General features: G+C 38.9%; 1 protein-coding gene across 1 annotated transcript in view; it reads right to left on the bottom strand.

The window, feature by feature from the left end:
* Nucleotides 1-2,199: 2,199 nt before the first annotated feature.
* The window catches only part of OTOG (otogelin), a 98,268-nt gene continuing 81,785 nt past the window's right edge, over nt 2,200-18,682 (bottom strand). Inside the window, exons 47-56 of the mRNA XM_081202064.1 lie at nt 17,766-17,867; nt 17,301-17,399; nt 16,426-16,466; nt 14,344-14,419; nt 13,018-13,196; nt 11,678-11,782; nt 8,025-8,144; nt 6,716-6,761; nt 2,760-2,839; nt 2,200-2,628 (exon numbers count right to left, since the gene is read on the bottom strand). Coding sequence (XP_081058190.1) covers nt 2,428-2,628; nt 2,760-2,839; nt 6,716-6,761; nt 8,025-8,144; nt 11,678-11,782; nt 13,018-13,196; nt 14,344-14,419; nt 16,426-16,466; nt 17,301-17,399; nt 17,766-17,867 — 1,049 coding nt within the window. The 3' untranslated portion in view covers nt 2,200-2,427. The remainder of the gene's footprint in view (nt 2,629-2,759; nt 2,840-6,715; nt 6,762-8,024; nt 8,145-11,677; nt 11,783-13,017; nt 13,197-14,343; nt 14,420-16,425; nt 16,467-17,300; nt 17,400-17,765; nt 17,868-18,682) is intronic.

The raw sequence follows: 18,682 nt of genomic DNA, 5'->3' as shown, positions 1-18,682 counted from the left end.
CTTTAGCTGAGATACCAGCATTGCAAAGGATTGGATTAAATGACTCTCAGGGTCCCTTCCAACTCTACAATTCTATGATTCTGTGAAAAGTAGCTTGAAATGCAATGTATGGAAATTATCATTTGAGAAAAACGATCAGTCACCCCTAAACTACCTAACTATATAGAGAGCCAGTTGTATATTTCTCTAGATGGTGGATATTCTCCTTAAGAGACACACAAATGTCACACATACAATATGATATGCTATAGAAGGCAAAAGATTTATTTTTCATATAAAATGTGCTTAAATGAAAGGAAAGGGAAACACTTTTTAAATTTGATAAACTGGTGAAAATCAGTTTGTCATACAGTTTTCAAGATGCAGCTATTGCTAATATTTAACTTGGATACTGTCAAATGGCAGGTCTATATTTCCTAGCAAATATGCTTTTACATAACACCATAAAATATTTAAAATATCATATTTCATACCAGGGAACATGTTTATATATACAGTTCTCAATATTGAAAATATTTCCCTGATAAACATAACTATATTTATATCGTTTGCCTTCTTTTGCATTATCAGTGTGATGTACACTTTCTTACAATTTACTTGCAGTGTCATCCAATGTATATACACTCATAACACAATATTGTCTAGGTATTACGACTACAATCCTATACAAACTTGCTTGGGAAGAAGTCACACTGAACTCAACAGGACATGCATAGGATTTCACAGTACACTATTTGAAGATGTGTGTTTTTTGCGGTGGGACGGACAAGGATAGCGAACATGTAGGAATGGGGTAGGAATCTGACTACTCTGATTCAAAAAACAAGTTTGTCTAATCCAACCTGGGTGGACCCTGACCAGAATTGCCTTAATGGTCTTCAGAACCCTCAGTCTGGTAGGTTCGTTTACAATGCAGCCTGATGGCTGCCATCTTTTCCCCACCCCCAGCAATTTTCCTTTTAAACTTCTAAAACAGGGCATCCAATTGCCCACAGTCTGAGCACCTAGTGACACCAGGACTTCATGACGTTCCGTCTCTGTCAGGGAGAATTGGACAGTAAAAGCATTGCAAGTCCTGTAACACTCAGGAGAGCTTACTGCACACTGAATCAATTTGCGTGGTGGCATAGAGTACCATGCACTAACCACTCAAGCTGAAAGCATCTGGGTGCCCTGCTTCAGGATTTTTTGTGGGGAGGGAAAGATTGGAGGCAGTGCCCAACTCTTGGACCACCTGGTATTTTATTTTATATTTTTAAAAGTATGTTTCTAGGCAGCTTTTTAAAGATTTTCCATTTTAAAAAAATCTTCCCAGAAACAGGAAAGGATAAATTTAGCCCCATAGCTTCTGGAAACCAGGATAGACTGGTCTTTAATAGGTCCATCCATCCCTCCTAACCTGGCACCTTCCAGATGTTTCAGATTACAACTCCAATCAGTCCCGCTGAGCATGCCAACTGTCACAGACATTGACAGCTGCAGTCCCAAATATCTGTTGGTCACCCTGTTTTAAAAAGTGGTGGTGTGGTTGCACAGAATAAAGCAGACTTCCACAAAAACAGTTCTGTCTGTTTCATGGCCTCTTTCAAAGGCAATCCCTTTTCTTTTGAAAGTTGGCACATACCACAATTTTTTTAAAAAACGAAATTAATAACAGGACCAAAATCCTGTAATTTCAGATTTATTTTTTTTGCTTTTGTTTTTATTATAGACTAGTAATAGAAATCTAGCTATAAAAAATTGACCAAAAAGATCCCCTTCCTCCCCAAACCACTAAAGAAGTACTACGTGTATCACCTTTCCATAATGCATAGTTAACTGAATGGGTTCACAGGGGAACACAGATCCATCCTTTAGAACCATCATTAGTTGGGCACAACTTCTTCCTTGCAACGAGAGCTGGATCAGGGCTCTTCTCTTTTAGTGGTTCTAAGGGATGGTTCATATATCACAACCAACCAATGATTTGTAGATTTAACAGCTTACATGAATTCTATGACTTCATAAGAACAATGTAACATGAACAAGCAACTTACAAGCAGTATGGCAATAACTTCCATGAATGGGAGAATTTGAAAATGCATATTTGCCTCTTCACAGCCATTGCTACCATGAAACTATCTTTCTCTGTTTAAATGTTACACTGCTCCTGTAAGTAGACCGGTCACACAATCTGTTAAGTGGCCAATTTTGTTGCGCCTCATTGAAACGTTCAGATTTTTGTGGGGTTGTGTTCTGAAAATATAACATCAGTGCTGTAAGTTCATCTGTTCAGCAGAGATCCCAGAACACAATCCAGTTTATTTAAATGCTGATTTGTTTTGTAACTGTAAGCAACTGTGTCATCAACATTCTTTGTCCTAACTCAGGGAGTAAAATTAATTTCCCCCAAAGCTGTTGAACACATTGATTTCTTGTAGCATTGTTTCATGACCACTGGCAAGAACAGTCTGTGGGTTCTTGAATAGTATAGCTAACCCAGGTGGAGTTGCCACTGCAATATAGCTGCACATTTCGTCTGTGTAGCCCAAGTTCCCTGCAGCATTTGCAGAATCTTGCATATGTATTGATGTTATAATTATATATGCTTGCAGAAGGGCATTTTCCATCACAGGAAACAATATTTACCTGGAAATAAGCAGAAAAATAACTTAATTTGCTAAGAGAAATGGCTAAATGGCTTCCAACCAACAATAATGCTAAACTTTCAGGGTAACAGAGTGCAAATAGTAGCGGGACACAGCTAGTCATTTACTTACTGGTGTGTTACTTCGACAATCATTCTTGCGTATTGTCATCCTAACAGTCACCTTTTTGCAGAATTTTCCATCTTCCTTGCCTGCAAAGAATGACGTGATTAGAAACCAGTTGATACACCAGGTAAGCATATAGAAAATAAAAGACTAAGACCATGAGCAATGGTCTATGTCATTCAAACTTTAGACTCTCAAAATTGTTCTAAGCATTACATTTATTATCAGCACAAATATTCTATGTATCAAAAAATCTAAATATAGATAGGACTGTGTCAGTATAGTTGCCATTGAAATGAGTGGAGCTTGTACCAATGAAGTTCCTGGGGTGGGCAGCACCCTAAAATTCACTTTCCAAATCAACAGAAAACTTAATTCCAAATGTATTTATTTTAAAGTACCAGTGTTTTTAATAATTGTTCTCAAGTAAGAGCTCAGGACTATAATCTAGGGCCCTAGTCTTAAATTACTTACTGCTAAGTAACCTCGTGATTGTGAATAGGTCTATCTAAAAATGTGGAAGTAAACTACCCAAGTATTTTCCAAAAGCACTTAAAATAATTTAATTCAGCTGAATTCAATACTACTAAACTGGTGTTACATAAAAATAAATATGTTGTGTACATGGCAACATTCATAGTGCCAAGTCTACATTAATTACACCATCATATTTTGGGTAAGCAATTTGAAGATTGCACTCTAAGGGTTTCACACTATAACAACATGATGTGACATCCCAAATCAACACAAAGCCACAAAGGCAACAGCCACCAATGCCAAACTGTGTAATAGGGAACTAGATAGATGAGATGGAGAAATAGTGCAATTTGGAGGCAGCTTTCCTATGCATGATACCCCATTCCAAATCTTCAACACCAGCCCAACTATTTTACATAGGAGTTACAAATGAATAACAGACAGGCTGCATTACAAGCTATGATTTGTTTGCAACATATGAGATACCACTGTTCTTACATTGGTACAAACTCCTGAATAACACCAGTATTCACAGAGGTGTTTTATTGCTATCATTCTCAGTTCAACCTACAAGCCTTTTAGCTGAGAGTGGCCCATCAGTGAGACCACCTTCACATGCAGCTGCAGTCGAGCTATTTCTTCGTGCTGCAATCCTTCATAGCTAGAAGCTACACATCACACTGCAGCCAACTGCCTTGAAAATATGGTTGGATAGGTGGCATACAAATATTTAAAATAAAACAAACAGGTCAATAGGAACCATTTGCTTATTTACTCCCAATCCAATAGGAACTCTGCCAGAAGACAGTGTGTCAATTGTATGGGGAAGACTTTTGTGAAGGATTATTGCACTGTTTCTGGTTTGCAGTATTTCTCATTGAGCAACTACCAGCACCACATAATTATTTTTAGAAATGTTACATAACAGATGATAATATTTAGCCATTCATTCAGCATATACCCAAGGAGACAGTGCTGTACACATATGCCATACTTTCTGGGTAAGTGTTATTTTAACAGCAAGCTTTAACAAGCAAAGCGATTAGTTTCTATCTTCTACAGCACTATGGAAATTACTGGAAATAGCAAGCAAAATAACCATGCAGCAAGCTAAAACACTATGCAAATGCTTACTACCAACAGTACATTGTTGGCTAACAACAATGCACTGCCCATACAGTGCAAAATGAAAAGATATGTGAGCAGATCTGAAAAAATCAGCAGTTCATACTACAATACAGCTTATTTCAACCAGATGTTGTGACCTGAGGGCATGATGCTCCTATGAGGGAGTACATTGTTGGAAATCAACAATGGTTCTGTCTGGTTTGTTCCTACTGATTTCCAAGAATATGTACCTGTGTTACAGCTAGCACTAGGTACAGGAGTGACTGGGCTAACAGGGAATGGGAGCAACAATGACATTCCAGAACCTAATAAGAATATTACAAATCGAACACATTATATATGATACATAGATGCACAAACATTAGGGAGGAATTCAGTGTTGCACTAAGGCATTCATTCCTTCAAGGTACATATTTTGGCTCTACGCTCCTGTTCCCCATCCCACTGTTCCAAGAGTTCTCCCCATTCCCCCATGATAATAGGGGGGAGGGGAATGAGGGTGAGGAAATCATTCCATCAAGGAAGCATAATGGCTTGCACTGACAGAGCCTCTTAGTGCTACTTTGAATTCCTTCCTGAGTTTAAATAATATTTTCTTGTTTTATATTTAAAATAGGTTCTTGCACTTGTGCATGTAACTTTCTTTTATATGTAGTAGTTGCTAAACAATTTCCTTCTCCTTAAATTACACACAGTAATATCTTATTTATTTTTTCATGTTTGTGTCCCATTTTTCTTCCAGGGAGCTCAACATGGAATATTTTAGTAATTGTATTGTACTGACATGTACATATTACTGCAAGTATTGCTATGTAGCTATGGTAATAATATAATACATGAGCATTACCAATTCTATCCACTCAACAAATCTACAAGGTAGGTTTAGGCTGAAGTAAAGTTGTCCAAAGCTACCCAAAGTGCCTCATGACTGAACAAGGATTTGAGCCCAGATCTTCCAAGGTGAAGCCTGACACTCTAACCACTTCACAATAGCCACAACCCAACATGAAGACATGTACTGTTAGTCTATGGATTTTGGTCTAGATGTGGAACTACACGATGTGCCATACAATCCTTTGAATGTTTACTTGGAAATAAGTCCCACTGAGTTCAATGAGATTTACTCTAAAGTAAGATAGCATAGGATTGCAGCCTCTGATATAAACATATACACAAGTGATTCTGGGCTTAATAAAAACGTAAGTATCTGTGAAATTATGAAATGAATAAGCTGACAACTCCTTTGTACCATAAACGAAGATACTGCCTCCATGATTCATTCATCCGATATATTTAAACAAAATATTAGTAATAGTTTCTGCTTTTCACAGTGCCTCTACTTCTGTAATGTGTTAACTTCATTTTGAGGAATACCAAAGAGAGCTGATATCACAAAACAAAGAGCCACATTTTCATGAACCTCAATTCTACATGTCAAGTTATATTTTGAAAATGGCACTGTTCCCTTTATTTTCTTTTAAATGTAAATTAAACAGCTTAAAATATACCACATATCATAGACAAATATGCCCCTACTTTATTAATAATAATTTCTTGACAAACTGAAACCATGAGAAACTTTATTTCACACATACACCCCGCAACAGCTTTTGTAAACTGTAATGGGATTTCAGCTGCAGAATTTCCTGATGAATTATGTCCCCATGTAACAACATTATGGCTTTCCTTTTCGTTTCTTATTTATCCCGTAAGTACTTATTTGTTTATGACTGTTTGGTTCTGTTGGTATTAATGCTTTAAATAGTAAAATCTTCCCTTCTAAAGGAAATACACAGCAAAGCTCATTTAAATAATCTAAATGACCATGCAACCAATCTAATATTTCAAATCATAGTGAATGAATCATTGATTAGCAATTTTCCAGCTCTTGCCCCACTCCCAGCTGGTTGGTCTGATTTGTGAATTATGATTGAAAGAATCACTACTGGTTGCAGAAAAGTAGCCTTAGATTCAGTCCCAACCAGCGAAAATAACACAGGTGTCATTCTAACCTTAGTAAATATTGTCTTAACTCAGACTGAATCTAGATTTAGTTTTACTGGCAATGGTAGACAATGCTATCACCTGTGTGATTTTTTTACAGTCATTCACAATCTCATACTAGGCACACAATGATCTAAACAAAACATGGAGGTAAATTTCATTGATTTAAATGGCACATGATCTCTTAATAACTAAAGTTAAGTTTAGAATGTTACTGCTATTGTAAGCATTGGGTAAACCAATTTTATTCTTGTTATTGTTAGTGCTGCTTATTATTTAGATGTTTCGGAAGGCAACAAGTACCCCTCAAAACTCTCTCATATGTACACAATTATTGATGTTTTGGTACTTACATGTTTTGCAGCATCCTTCTAAGAATGGTACAATATATCCTCCAACCTGAATTTGTATTAAAAAAAAAAGTCACTACCAGTATAAAATCATTTTTAGCACTAATTCACAGGTTGTAGTAGTAGTAGTAGAGATGAACTATTGGAAGAGCACTTAACTGCACTCTCAAGAAAACTAAACAGTAAATAAACCAGAATCTAGAGAATAAAACAATATTTATTTTGACTGAAACAAAATATGAGCCTAAATAGCTCAGTTGGTTACAGCGTGATGCTGTTAAATGCCAATGTTGCAGGTTCGATCCCCATATGGGACAGATACATATTCCTGCATTTCCAACTCTACGGTTCTGTGATTCTACAGTTCTGTGATTCTATTATTACATTTAAAAAAACCCAACAACAACCTGAGATTCAGCGTAACATTCACTCTAAACAAAAGTCAGATCAACAGATTAGGAGCAACATCGCAAGGCTGCTTTTGAAAGTACTTGAGAGGAAAATGTAAGTATAATCCTCTAGGCACTTTGCCTGCCCCTCTGAACTGCATTGGAGTGATACAACATTTGCTTTCTTCCCATCATCTGTAGAACACTTCCACACCTGGTAAATCAATGAGCAGTCACAGTGCTCACTGTAGAGGCTTTTTTACCTTTATGGCTCTGAAAAGACACTCTCTCTCTCTCTCTCTCTCTCTCTCTCTCTCTCTCTCTCTCTCTCTCATTCATTCATTTATTTGCATCTATATCCCTCTTTCGTTCCAAGGAATTCATGGTGGTGTACATGGCTCTCCCTCTCTCCATATTATCCTCACAACAATGCTGTCAGGTAGGTTAGGCTAAGAGGTGGAGACTCTCCCAAAGTCACCCAGTAATCTTCATGGCTGAATGGGGATTTTAATCCTGGTCTCCCAAGTCCTAGTACCTACAGGCTAACCACTTTACAGCACTGGATCTATGGTAGTTTACATTACATATAGCTCTATGGTAATTATATTACCATGATGTTGTGAGCATCCCTGTTTCCCCACCAGTGCTGCCAGGGGTGTGGTGGACACACAGAGACTTACAGCATGGCGGTTTTGTGATCTATATGTTAAGTAGATCTAAATGTTATAGCCAGGAGAAGGGTCACTCACCAGAGGGAGGACTGATTTCAACAGCATCCCATTTCCAAATGCAAAGTCTAACCTGTGTTCCGGCTCTTTAGCCTTTACGGCCTTTTGTTCTATCTTGTTGCAATAAATGGAAGTGTCCAGAGGAAGCAAAATAAAAGCTTTCAAAATCGAATGCGAAATGGATGAACCACTGACCTTCACACATTCTGTTTCATTAAACGGTGGACAGCTGATGGCTGATGTAATTAGAACAGGTCCAAATGGTGTGTATGTGCAGTCGTATCTGACACAGTTCGAAATCCAACTGGTGCCAGGCTATTTTGAGTATTTAAAATAATTATCAGAAATACAAACACTTCAAAAACCAATAGAATTTGCAGTTTTTTAAAACAAACAAACAAACAAACAAACTTGATTTAAGGTCAAAATAAGCCACTTGCTCGCACTGAGGGAGCTTTCACTGACATTCCTAACACCAAATACAATCAGTATTGTGCCTTTCTGAGAAACAAGACTTCCAGATGCATCCACAAAGTAATACAGTTCTGCACTGTAGCAACCTTGGTTTATTATATTTCTTATTCCCACATAGTCCTGTGACAGACCAGCATAATTCAATGTGACTTCTGAAAGGTTACATAACTCTATGTGGGGTTCAAATTAGTAGTGAAAGTATTGCTGTTTCTCCTCTGTCCCACCTCTTGTGAAGAGAAGCCAAAGCCTACATACTGTTAAAGAGCTGTACTATTGCTCTACTACAGGCATCGCCAACCTGTGGCCCTCCAGATGTTTTGGCCTACAACTCCCATGATCCCTAGCTAACAGGACCAGTGGTCAGGGATGATGGGAATTGTAGTCCAAAACATATGGAGGGCCCAAGGTTGGGGATGCCTGCTCTACTATCTATAGTGCTCCTTATTGATCTTACAGTTGTTAATTTTCCCACCTTAAGATTTTTCAATATAATCAAATGATGGGAAGAAGAAGGGTCAGCAACTGCACTTGGCCACTAGACTCAGCACTTACCCATGTCCTCAAGGTGGCTGGGAGGTTGATGCTGTGCAAGCACACTAGTGGAGCCAATCTTGCACTCCTGCTGGCTGGTGTGTTTGCATGGCACCAACTGCCTCACTACCTTGCCCTCTCCCTCACAATAAAAACAGTGACTCCATTGTCAGGAGGCCAGGTGAGTACCATCATCCCACCATGTCATTCACTACTGTCCAGGTAGCTCCCATCATACATAGCTCTGCCATCACCAGAGTAGGAATGTGCAACGGACTTCCAGGTTGGTGCCTCCGGCAATGGCGGAGTTCCTCTGATCGGGAGGAACTTGCCCCATGGGAATTTGGGTCTGTACCGCCGCAGCGAAGGCGGAGACCCATAAAAATCACAGGCGGGAGTAGCCTGCGAATGTGGGATTCGGCGGGCACCTTTTGCGCCTCCCCTACTCGCGGGGAAACCCGGTTTCGGGGATCCGGAGCAATGTGGGGTGAGTGGTGCGGTGCTTCGAATCGTCTGCTTCTTCCACGGAGCGAAGCCGCATAGCTGTTGCCGGAGAGCATTGACTTTTTCCTGTGGACAATTTGACTCCAAAGTAATTACCCGTGAGTAGAGCTGAGACGGGAGAATCGGATTTTAAAAGTTTAATTTGGCATCGAAACGGGGAGGTTCAAAACAGGAAGTCCGCCTTCCCTACTTGTAAACAGACTGAGGCAAGGAGGCTGTAGGCTGAAGTCTTGGAAAGCCTTTTGTAAAAGCCTAAATTTCCATCAGCAAAGAGCACAAAACCCCCCTTGGAGGCAGGAGAAGGGGGGGGAAGTTGTGGACTGAGTATGCCTGCAGGAGAGAGTGAAGGGAGTTAAAATAAAGCCGCTCTGACCCTGGAAACGGGCTGCCAGTAGGACTGACGTTTTGGAATGTTCATTGACAGCACTTAGAACGTTCCTTGACAGCTAGCAAAGGAAGAGAAATACATTGTTTCTATTGTCTCCGGCTGCTTCTAAAAAGGAGTAAAAAGTATCTGATATCTGAAATTAACTTTGGATTGTATGAGTTGTGTTTAAAGGGGACATTGTTTCCCTCTAGTGGAAATCTCTGAAATTTGTTACTTTATAAGAGCTGGGCTAGGGGGACTTCCAGCTGTAAGATAAGAACTGTGAGACTCTGAGATTGACCTTGAATTTCTCAAGTGTTATGGTAAATGGAAAGGGAAAAAACAGGTGAAATGTCGACAGAAGAGGCCTTAGTGGTCGCTTTAGTGAAAATAAACGATTCGTTGGAACAGCTTCACAGGAAAATAGACAATCTGGGACAAAAGGTGAACACCAACACAGAAACCATTCAGAGATTGATACAGGAATTTACGTCGACACAGCAAACTGCGGATGAAGTCAGGGAGAAAAACCTTGCTGCTGAATGTAAAACAATACAACTGGAGTGTGAAAGAGCCCCATCCATTCAAAAGCAATTCGATGTGACATCTGTTATGATGGAACTTAAAGGAAAACAGAAGAATTTGAGGACCAGTGCCCTACCTGAATTGGGAAAGGGAAGCCTGACAGAGCTTCAGGAGAAGACTGGACTAACATCGGTTGAGAAAGAGAGGTTTTGGGGGCCAGTATGACCATCAAAAATGTGAATTTATTTAAGGGTAACTGTGAAGGATATTGGATTGAAGAGAAGGTGGATTGGGAAATATGGACAAATCTGAAGTTGCTACTGTTGGGCCGAGTCGTTGTGGTGGGGATGAGGGTTGCTGTGATGCCGGGGATGTTGCTTTCGTTTCAAACAGTGCAAGTTTTGGATGGGATGGATTGTATCAGGAGGTGGCAGAGGGATGTTTTTGGAGTTGTTTGGCAGGGCAGGAAGCCTCGAGCAAAACTTAAGATATTGACGGATGCTAAAGAAGGAGGTGGACCTGCCCTGCCAGACCCCTAAACTTTGTTGTGAATCACCTGCTCTTTGCTGGCTGAGAGAATGGTTGTCTCCTGGAAGTACAGAAGTGTTGGATAATGGCAGATGAAGTTGATGGACTAGATAGAATTGGCGGAAAAGACTGGCAAGATCCGAGACCAGGGAGAAGAGTCGGTGGAAGAAGACTGGGAAAAGTTTAAAGATTATTTATAGAAATATTGTAAAATTAATGAATGTTAGAAGAACGTTGGAATGAAGTTATATGGCTTCAGTAGAAATGTTATAAGGAATTAAGTATAAATAGATTAATAGAGTATTAAAGGAAAATAAGGTTAAAATGTGTTAAGATAATTATAGGATAGAAAACAGGGGAAGATGGATAGGAATTGGAATTAAGTATAAATAGATTAATTGAGTTTTAAAGGGAAAAATATGGTTAGAATGTGTTAAGATAATTATAGGATAGAAAACAGAGGAAGATGGAAAGGAATTGCTGAAACAATTAACAGAAGTGGAATACAAAAAGGGAGGTGTGAGGAGGTCGAGGAAATAAGGGAAAGAAAGATAAGATGTTGAAATTGAAATTTTAAATGGTTTTTGTTTTGTTCTGTTTTGTCTTGTTTGTTTCTTTTATTATGTTTGGTTTTTTTATTATGTATTGTATTGTATGTTTTTTTTCTTTTTTGTTTTTTGTAGTGTTGTGCTTAATTTGTTGGAAACTTAATAAATATTATTTTTTTTAAAAAAAGGAATGTGCAACTTCATGTTTCCTAAATTTGTTTCACTAATGTAGTTTGAGCACAGATTGCTTGCTCAAAAAATTCCACAACAGGTTTTTTGGTTCGGAAGCACAAACTTAATTCAGCACTTACACTTAGTAACCAATGAGAGCTACTCTCCCTCCATGAGAAAAACTGTAAGTACGAATTTACCTTAAAATGTGAAACTGTTCCATTGCTGAAAGAGTGAACACAAGACACATTCTTGCATTTTCCACAACAAGTTGTTAAATCCTCTGGAGGTTCATAGACTTCATTCTGAAAAAGTAAAGGATATCATTTCAAATATAGTTCAAATCAGGAATTAAGATTACAGACGTGTATTTTTTTTTTTACAATATTCCGTTGGACTCTGTCATAGTATCTAACATTACTATTAAATGTATTATTGCACCTTAAATAAATGTACTGCTGCTATTACTAGGAGACCAGTGTACTTCAATGGCCCTTAGACTTGCATATGGGGAAGTTGGGTTCATGCTGTGGCTCAGCCACTTTGAAATTGATTGTGGGCCTTTCAACGTGATCAGTTTTTAGCATGATAAAAGTACAGTTCATACACATTTGTTGTGTCCAAGACAGATTATCTTCTGTTGCCAAGATGCCGTGATACAATAAAACCAGGATAACCTGGTTAATGTCCATCAGTGTTTGAGGCAACAACTTCTTAAGTTCTGCAGAGAAGTCAAGCATGGCTATTAAGTTTTAATTCATGCAGTGGTTTGACTTCTGTTTGCCCATGGCAATTACTCAGCTTAAATAATGAACTATGTTTGCATTTTCTAACACATTTATGTGTATCACATGCACATTCATGTTTACACCACTAAAGCATACATAAAATGACTTTCTGTATTCCATATTAGCAAAAACATGAGCTTTTTCACAATTAAATTGCATTTATGCATAGTGCAATATTCCAACAAGCCTTTGTCCAACACTAATAGCATGATATCCTGTCCTCATAGAAAGGATTGTTCACTGCATTTGCTGTAGCAGAATAGTTACGATGGTGCTCAGTTTCTTGTTTGTTGTACAGAAGCTCTTCAAGCTTCTTCAAGCCTTAACAAACAGATACAATATCAATTGATTCAATATATGGGGAAATTTTCACCAGGAACAAAATGAATTGTATCAATTGATTAATTTATGTAATGTTCGGTAAATATACTCTACATTTCTGCAGCTTGCTTTGATCCTTGAAACTATTACCTATGCAGTGGAGTTAACTTCTAACAGCAAGTACGGTATTTACTTTTGTAGAACAAATCATAGCAGCATTAAAACATCTGTTCTTATAACTGAATGTTATCAATGGGTCAACCACCAATCCCAGTATTCAAATAAGACCTCTTGTTATAAGACATCAGAGATTCTGGGTGGGGAAATTAGTGCAACTGCACTAGTTTCCTTTATTCTTAATAAATTTATTATTCCTATCTGCTGTTCTATTTTACCAGAGAAAACCCAAAGTTAAATTCTAAACTTCTTACAGATTTGCACCTTGCCGCACAATCTATAGTGGATATATTTATCCGATAGTACTTGGTAACAGGATCAACTATGCTTGTGCAGTAGGAAGTGTGGCAAACACCATCAGGTGAGTGTTCAACAATGGACTGTCCTGGATGCAGAACACCTCTCTCGCTGCTTAGGCACACTTTGTCTCTTGCTGGAACAGATTTCCAAAAACAAAGTACATTGGATAAAGTTAACTGAAATAATCAAAACAGTTGACAATTGATGCTTCAAAAGAAGAAAGAAAAGTGAGGACATAATACTTTTAGACCTTCACAAATATCATTTGGCTTATTTGTGAAAGTGAATCAACTGAATCCATTTGTATCTATTTATGACTTTCTGTTGGCTCATCCTGGTTGCCTCTTAAAAAAACCAAAGGACACATTCATTAAACATATCTGCGCAGCTTTTTTTGAAAGCATAAAATATATGCAGGAAAATTTTCTAAGAATTATTTCCTTAGAATAATGAGAAACTATAGATTTAGAACAATTTATAACTATTATACTAACACTGATTCAATAATAATAATAATAATAATAATAATAATAATAATAATACTTCCAATCCTTCTACATAATGCTTCCTTGAGAACACAGCAGCAGCATATGAAACTGGTTTGTCTTCCACTTCTGCTTCATCATGGTTCATTGTTTCATACAGACAAATGTGTTGATATTAATTATGGCTCATCTGAAATAAGCTATCTTGAAACCAAGTTGGCTTGTTTCAAGCAGATGATACTTAATGTTAGCTACTTTGTGCAAGCTTGGATAAAGCAAAAAACTGCTTAAGCAAAAGGGGAAGTAAAAGCTTACAAACCTCTGGAAGGGGAGGAGAGTCTGTCCTAAACTATGGTACAGCATGATGTGTGAATGTGGCCATAGCCTTGAGTTAAATAGGATACAGTGGTGCCTCGCAAGACAAAAAGAATCTGTTCCGCGAGTCTCTTCGTCTTGCGGTTTCTTCGTCTTGTGAAGCAAGCCCATTAGCGGATTAGCGCTATTAGCGGCTTAGCAGGCTTAGCGGATCAGCTGATAAGCGGCTTAGCGGTTTAGGATCAGCTGATAAGCGACTTAGCGGCTTGGGAGAAAGGGGGGGGGAGGGAAAAAAACCCGCAGGAACTCGCAAGATATTTTCATCTTGTGAAGCAAGCCCATAGGAAATTCGTTTTGCGAAGCACCTCCAAAACGGAAAACCCTTTCATCTAGCGGATTTTCCGTCTTGCGAGGCATTCGTCTTGTGGGGCACCACTGTAAATTAAATGCTTTTTTCAACCAAAAATCTTGTATACTTACAACACTTGTACTTAGTGCAGTGACAAACATTTTCTGTGCTGTTCTGGAATTGTTCATCTATAATCAGTTTCTCTCCCTGTCCATAAAAGAAAAAAAATACAATTACTATGTCATTAATGTTGCATTTCAATGTCAATGCTAAGAAACACAGCATATATATATATATATATATATATATATATATATATATATATTTCCCTTGTAATTCTTCATTTTGTTTCTTAGTAATAAAGTACTTTCGAAAAGTGTAACTTAAGCTACACTGGGAGGTAAAAATCTGGTTTCATAGCAATGTTTAGAAATATGGAATGGAAAAGGTAGCCTCTGCCTAGTGCTATACATGCTCAGGGAACACAGGCCTAAAAATAATACAATATTTCTTCCTCTCAGACAGTTTACTTTTACCGGTATATGTTCAAACATTAAGTATACCACCCAATCTTATAATGATCATTTAAAAGTCTGATTGGATTCATTGCACTTATTCCTAATTATGCACAGGATGTCTTAGTCAAAGGAAAATTACATGCAATTCACTGCATACTAAAAGGCAATTTCTTTGTCAATGTTTGCTAAAAGCAGTAGGTGTCATCCATTTCTGATGTTCCACTTGTGTACCAGACTTCTGCATCTACAAATGGGACTTCCCATTCCTCTCCTACCCCAACGCCCTCCTCCTAAATGTGCTCTGGAGTTTTGGGGAAGTCCTGCTGTGTCTGCTGGTGTGATGTTGGATCTCACCCATCGTTCCTAATCCAAATGCTATGTGAGCATTTGGATGCTTTCCTGAATGCTTTCCTGCTTTCACAAACAGAAGCAGATGCTGGATCAAAATATTGGCTACTTACTGCAAATGTTCATTCCAGGGAACTGTGCAGAAAGTATACAGGAAACAGAGCTAAGTCATCCTACCACCCAAGGCAGACAAGGTCACATGATGCAGAGGTGTAGAGAATATGTAGCTCCTGTGTTTCCACCCACAACCCCCTTTCTGGCCATATCTGTGCAAGAGGCATAGCACTCTCCCAGAACTGACATGGCCCATAGAAGAGGTAGGAAGCTATACACAGTACTCCAAGCTCATCAAGCTGAAAAAAGGGTGCAGCTGGATGTCTCCTGCATACTCCTCTGAAAGAACATTTATGATAAGCAACCAATCGTTAATTCCCTGGTTGGTGAGCAGGAGCTACCCAGGAAACAGAGGGATATATGCACAAAATCAGCCAATTAGGGAGGGATAAATTTATTGCCAGATGCCTTTATGTCCCCAAGGGAGGAGGCTACAGAGGCAGTGCTGCCCTACTGGAGTGAGCTGAGATATTTAATAATGTTGAAAGACTCTGGCCTCATGCACCTTGGTGATGGAAACACACAGCCAATGGGCCAATGTGAACATGTTGATTTCTCCTCCTCCTCATCTGGGGTGAAAGGATACAAAAGTGAGTGAGAATTATGAAATTGTTTCATAATTATGAATTATGAAATTATGAAATCAAACTTTCTGGGCCCTCCTGACATCTACTTTATGGCATGTCTATGTGGGGCTTCCCTTGATCCAGAGGCTGTGGTTGGTGCAGAATGCTGCAGCACGATTGCTGACAGGAGTGAGGCCTTGTCAGCATGTAACACTTGTGCTCAGAGATTTGCACTGGTTGTCAATCTGCTACTGGGCCATGTTCAATGTGTTGCCATTAGTATACAATGTCCTTAACAACTTGGGACCAGTTTACCTATGAGATTGCCTTGCTCCACATGTGCCCACTCAATTGTTTCAATAGCTGGAACTGGCACTACTACAGGTGCTACATAATGCCCATTCCAGCATTGCTTTGAGGCCTACCCTCCAGAGCATGAGAAAACAAGCTTGTTCCACCTTCCACGTGACAGCCTTTAAGACACTTGAAGATGACTATCATATCTCCTCTCAGTCTCCTCTCATTCTTGTTCAACAATATAAATAATGGCAACAAATTCAGTCTATGTCAAATACGACTGGAGTCAAAGATGGACAGCACAATTTGCAGGCAGTTCATTGTATTAGAATAACATTTAAAATGTGTTTTAATAGGATTTCCTCCTTACCAGTTTACACTGAGGCTTAGGAACGGTTTCACATGCACATTCTAAAATGAGGAAGGGAAGTGACAGAATAAATGTTCATACACTTTCATGAACGCCAGCAATCAGCAGACAAAATTATTTCCTAAAATGATGCAGTTCAACGTTTGCCAGGCATTCCATAAACAAGTCTTGTAGCACCTTAATTACTAGCAGATTTATTGTGGCACACACTTTATGGGCTAGAGCAGGCATTGGCAAACTCGACCCTCCAGATGTTTTGGAATTACAGTCCCCATCATTCCTGACCATTGCTCCTGTTAGCTAGGGATGATGGGAGTTGTAGTCTGAAAACAGCTGGAAGGCCAAGTTTACCTATGCCTGGACTAGAGTCACTTCATCTTAAAAAAGCAGTATCCTCAACAGTCATCCAGTTTCTCTAAAGTTTTATTCCCCTGAGTCAGAGCATTCCAATCTTCTTCATTCTCAAATAATGTTCAAATTTCCTCAGATGTTTAGTGGATGTAGGGTTGAGCTTACTTTATTGCTATGAAGGGGGCATGGGTAGTGCACACATCTTTCCCCCTTTCCATTAAACACTCTGCAACCTCCCCCGCTGCCCACGCTTCCTGCTCTGAAAATGTCCCTGTCTCAGCTGGGGAGCAGTAACCTTCCTGATCCCCAGCTGAGCTGTGCAAACAAGCTGTGTTGTCCCAGCCTGCAAGCACCTGGGTGAAACCACATCTCTATAAGACATCTCAACTGGCCCACACCATAGTTAGACTACTGATGGCTCCAGACATTGCTAGATTTTCAACATTAATTCAACATTGCCTTTTTATACTGCAAGATAAATTGATGTAACCTAATTAAAGGACATTGAAAACAACTGTACTTACCACATGTATGATATGGACAACACTTTTCTGGGCTCCATACTTCTACCAAGGACATCCCTAATAAACACTTAAATTCAGGACAACGGTAGGTTTCACAAACTGCAAGTTAAAAGTGCAAAGAAAGAAACGGTGTTGAATGTTCAAGCAGGGAGAGCATTTCCAAAACTCATGACCAAAAGTAAAATGTTCAGCAAAGCATAAAGCACATTTTTCATATATACTTCACACAAAATTTTGTTTATACATTGAATCATAGTTATTTGGTTTAATAAATTAATGACATTTTTAAGAGGCATGGATAGCATCTCTTGGTAATAACTCCATATGCTTATTCCATGACTGCCTTAAAATGATTAGGGTAGATTTAATGAGCTTGTCTCTTAATGAAAATTCTGTATTGTTCATCATTTACAGCACTGAAAAATCAAACAATTAAGAAAGCCTCTAGAGAAATCATCAACTCACTACACTGGTAAGCAGGACAACATCTGTCTGTTGTGTTGCCTTCCACAGTAAGCACTTCTCCTTCCTGGCACGCTGGAATTTGATCAGAGCAAATACCACATGCTGATAAAAAGAGAAATATTAAATTATTAGAAAGAACACATACATGCCATTTGTCTTCAGTTTTCTGTAAGTGCAAAAATTCTACGTAAAGGATTGATGAAACTACAATGAAAAGTTGAGCTCCACCTAATTTCACTCCTGAATGCAGAACTGTCAACCTTACGTCTAGTTAGAGAGTCAGGATGAGAATGAGATTGGTGTCAGACTTTTGGCTGCCCCAATCGTGTGACTTTGATTGTAAAAAGAAAGAGGTCAAATTGGGTGGAGAAGCTTAATTTAGCTAAGTAGTTTTTTATTCATTGGGAGAAAGACTTTGCATAGCTTAAAAAGGGATCAAGTATAGGTGAAGTATTGCCACAGAAACTAAATAGCACCCCTGTAACCTCAAACCACTCAGAGGGTGGAGTGCATGCAAGAGAATGCTTATTAGTTTTGGATGGGCTTCCAGTTTGGGCTGATAGAGTATAGGATGCTGAATGCACTCAGGGATTCGAGAAGCAGTCTTTCAGGATTGCAGTGGCCACCACGGAAGTGCAGTTGGGCTTTTAGAAACAACTGCAATTCAAAAGATTGGGTGGTGTGGGCTTGCAGGGGGTGGGGGAATTTGAATCAGTTCTGGTTACATTGTATACTTCATTGTAGCTTCTATAAAAGATGTGCCGGTCGAAAAACGGTGCCAGTACACCACTGCACACCGACACATCATTTCTCTCTGTGTAAGGTGTTTTGTTCTATCCCTCAAGTATCCATATTTTGGATATTGTGCAATACAGAATACTGGACTAGGCAGTAGAGCTTCTCTTATACCATTGTGG

Source organism: Podarcis bocagei, assembly GCF_964188305.1.
Source record: "Podarcis bocagei genome assembly, chromosome: 1".
NCBI classification, from domain to species: domain Eukaryota; kingdom Metazoa; phylum Chordata; class Lepidosauria; order Squamata; family Lacertidae; genus Podarcis; species Podarcis bocagei.
This window is presented reverse-complemented; position numbering and strand designations above follow the sequence as displayed.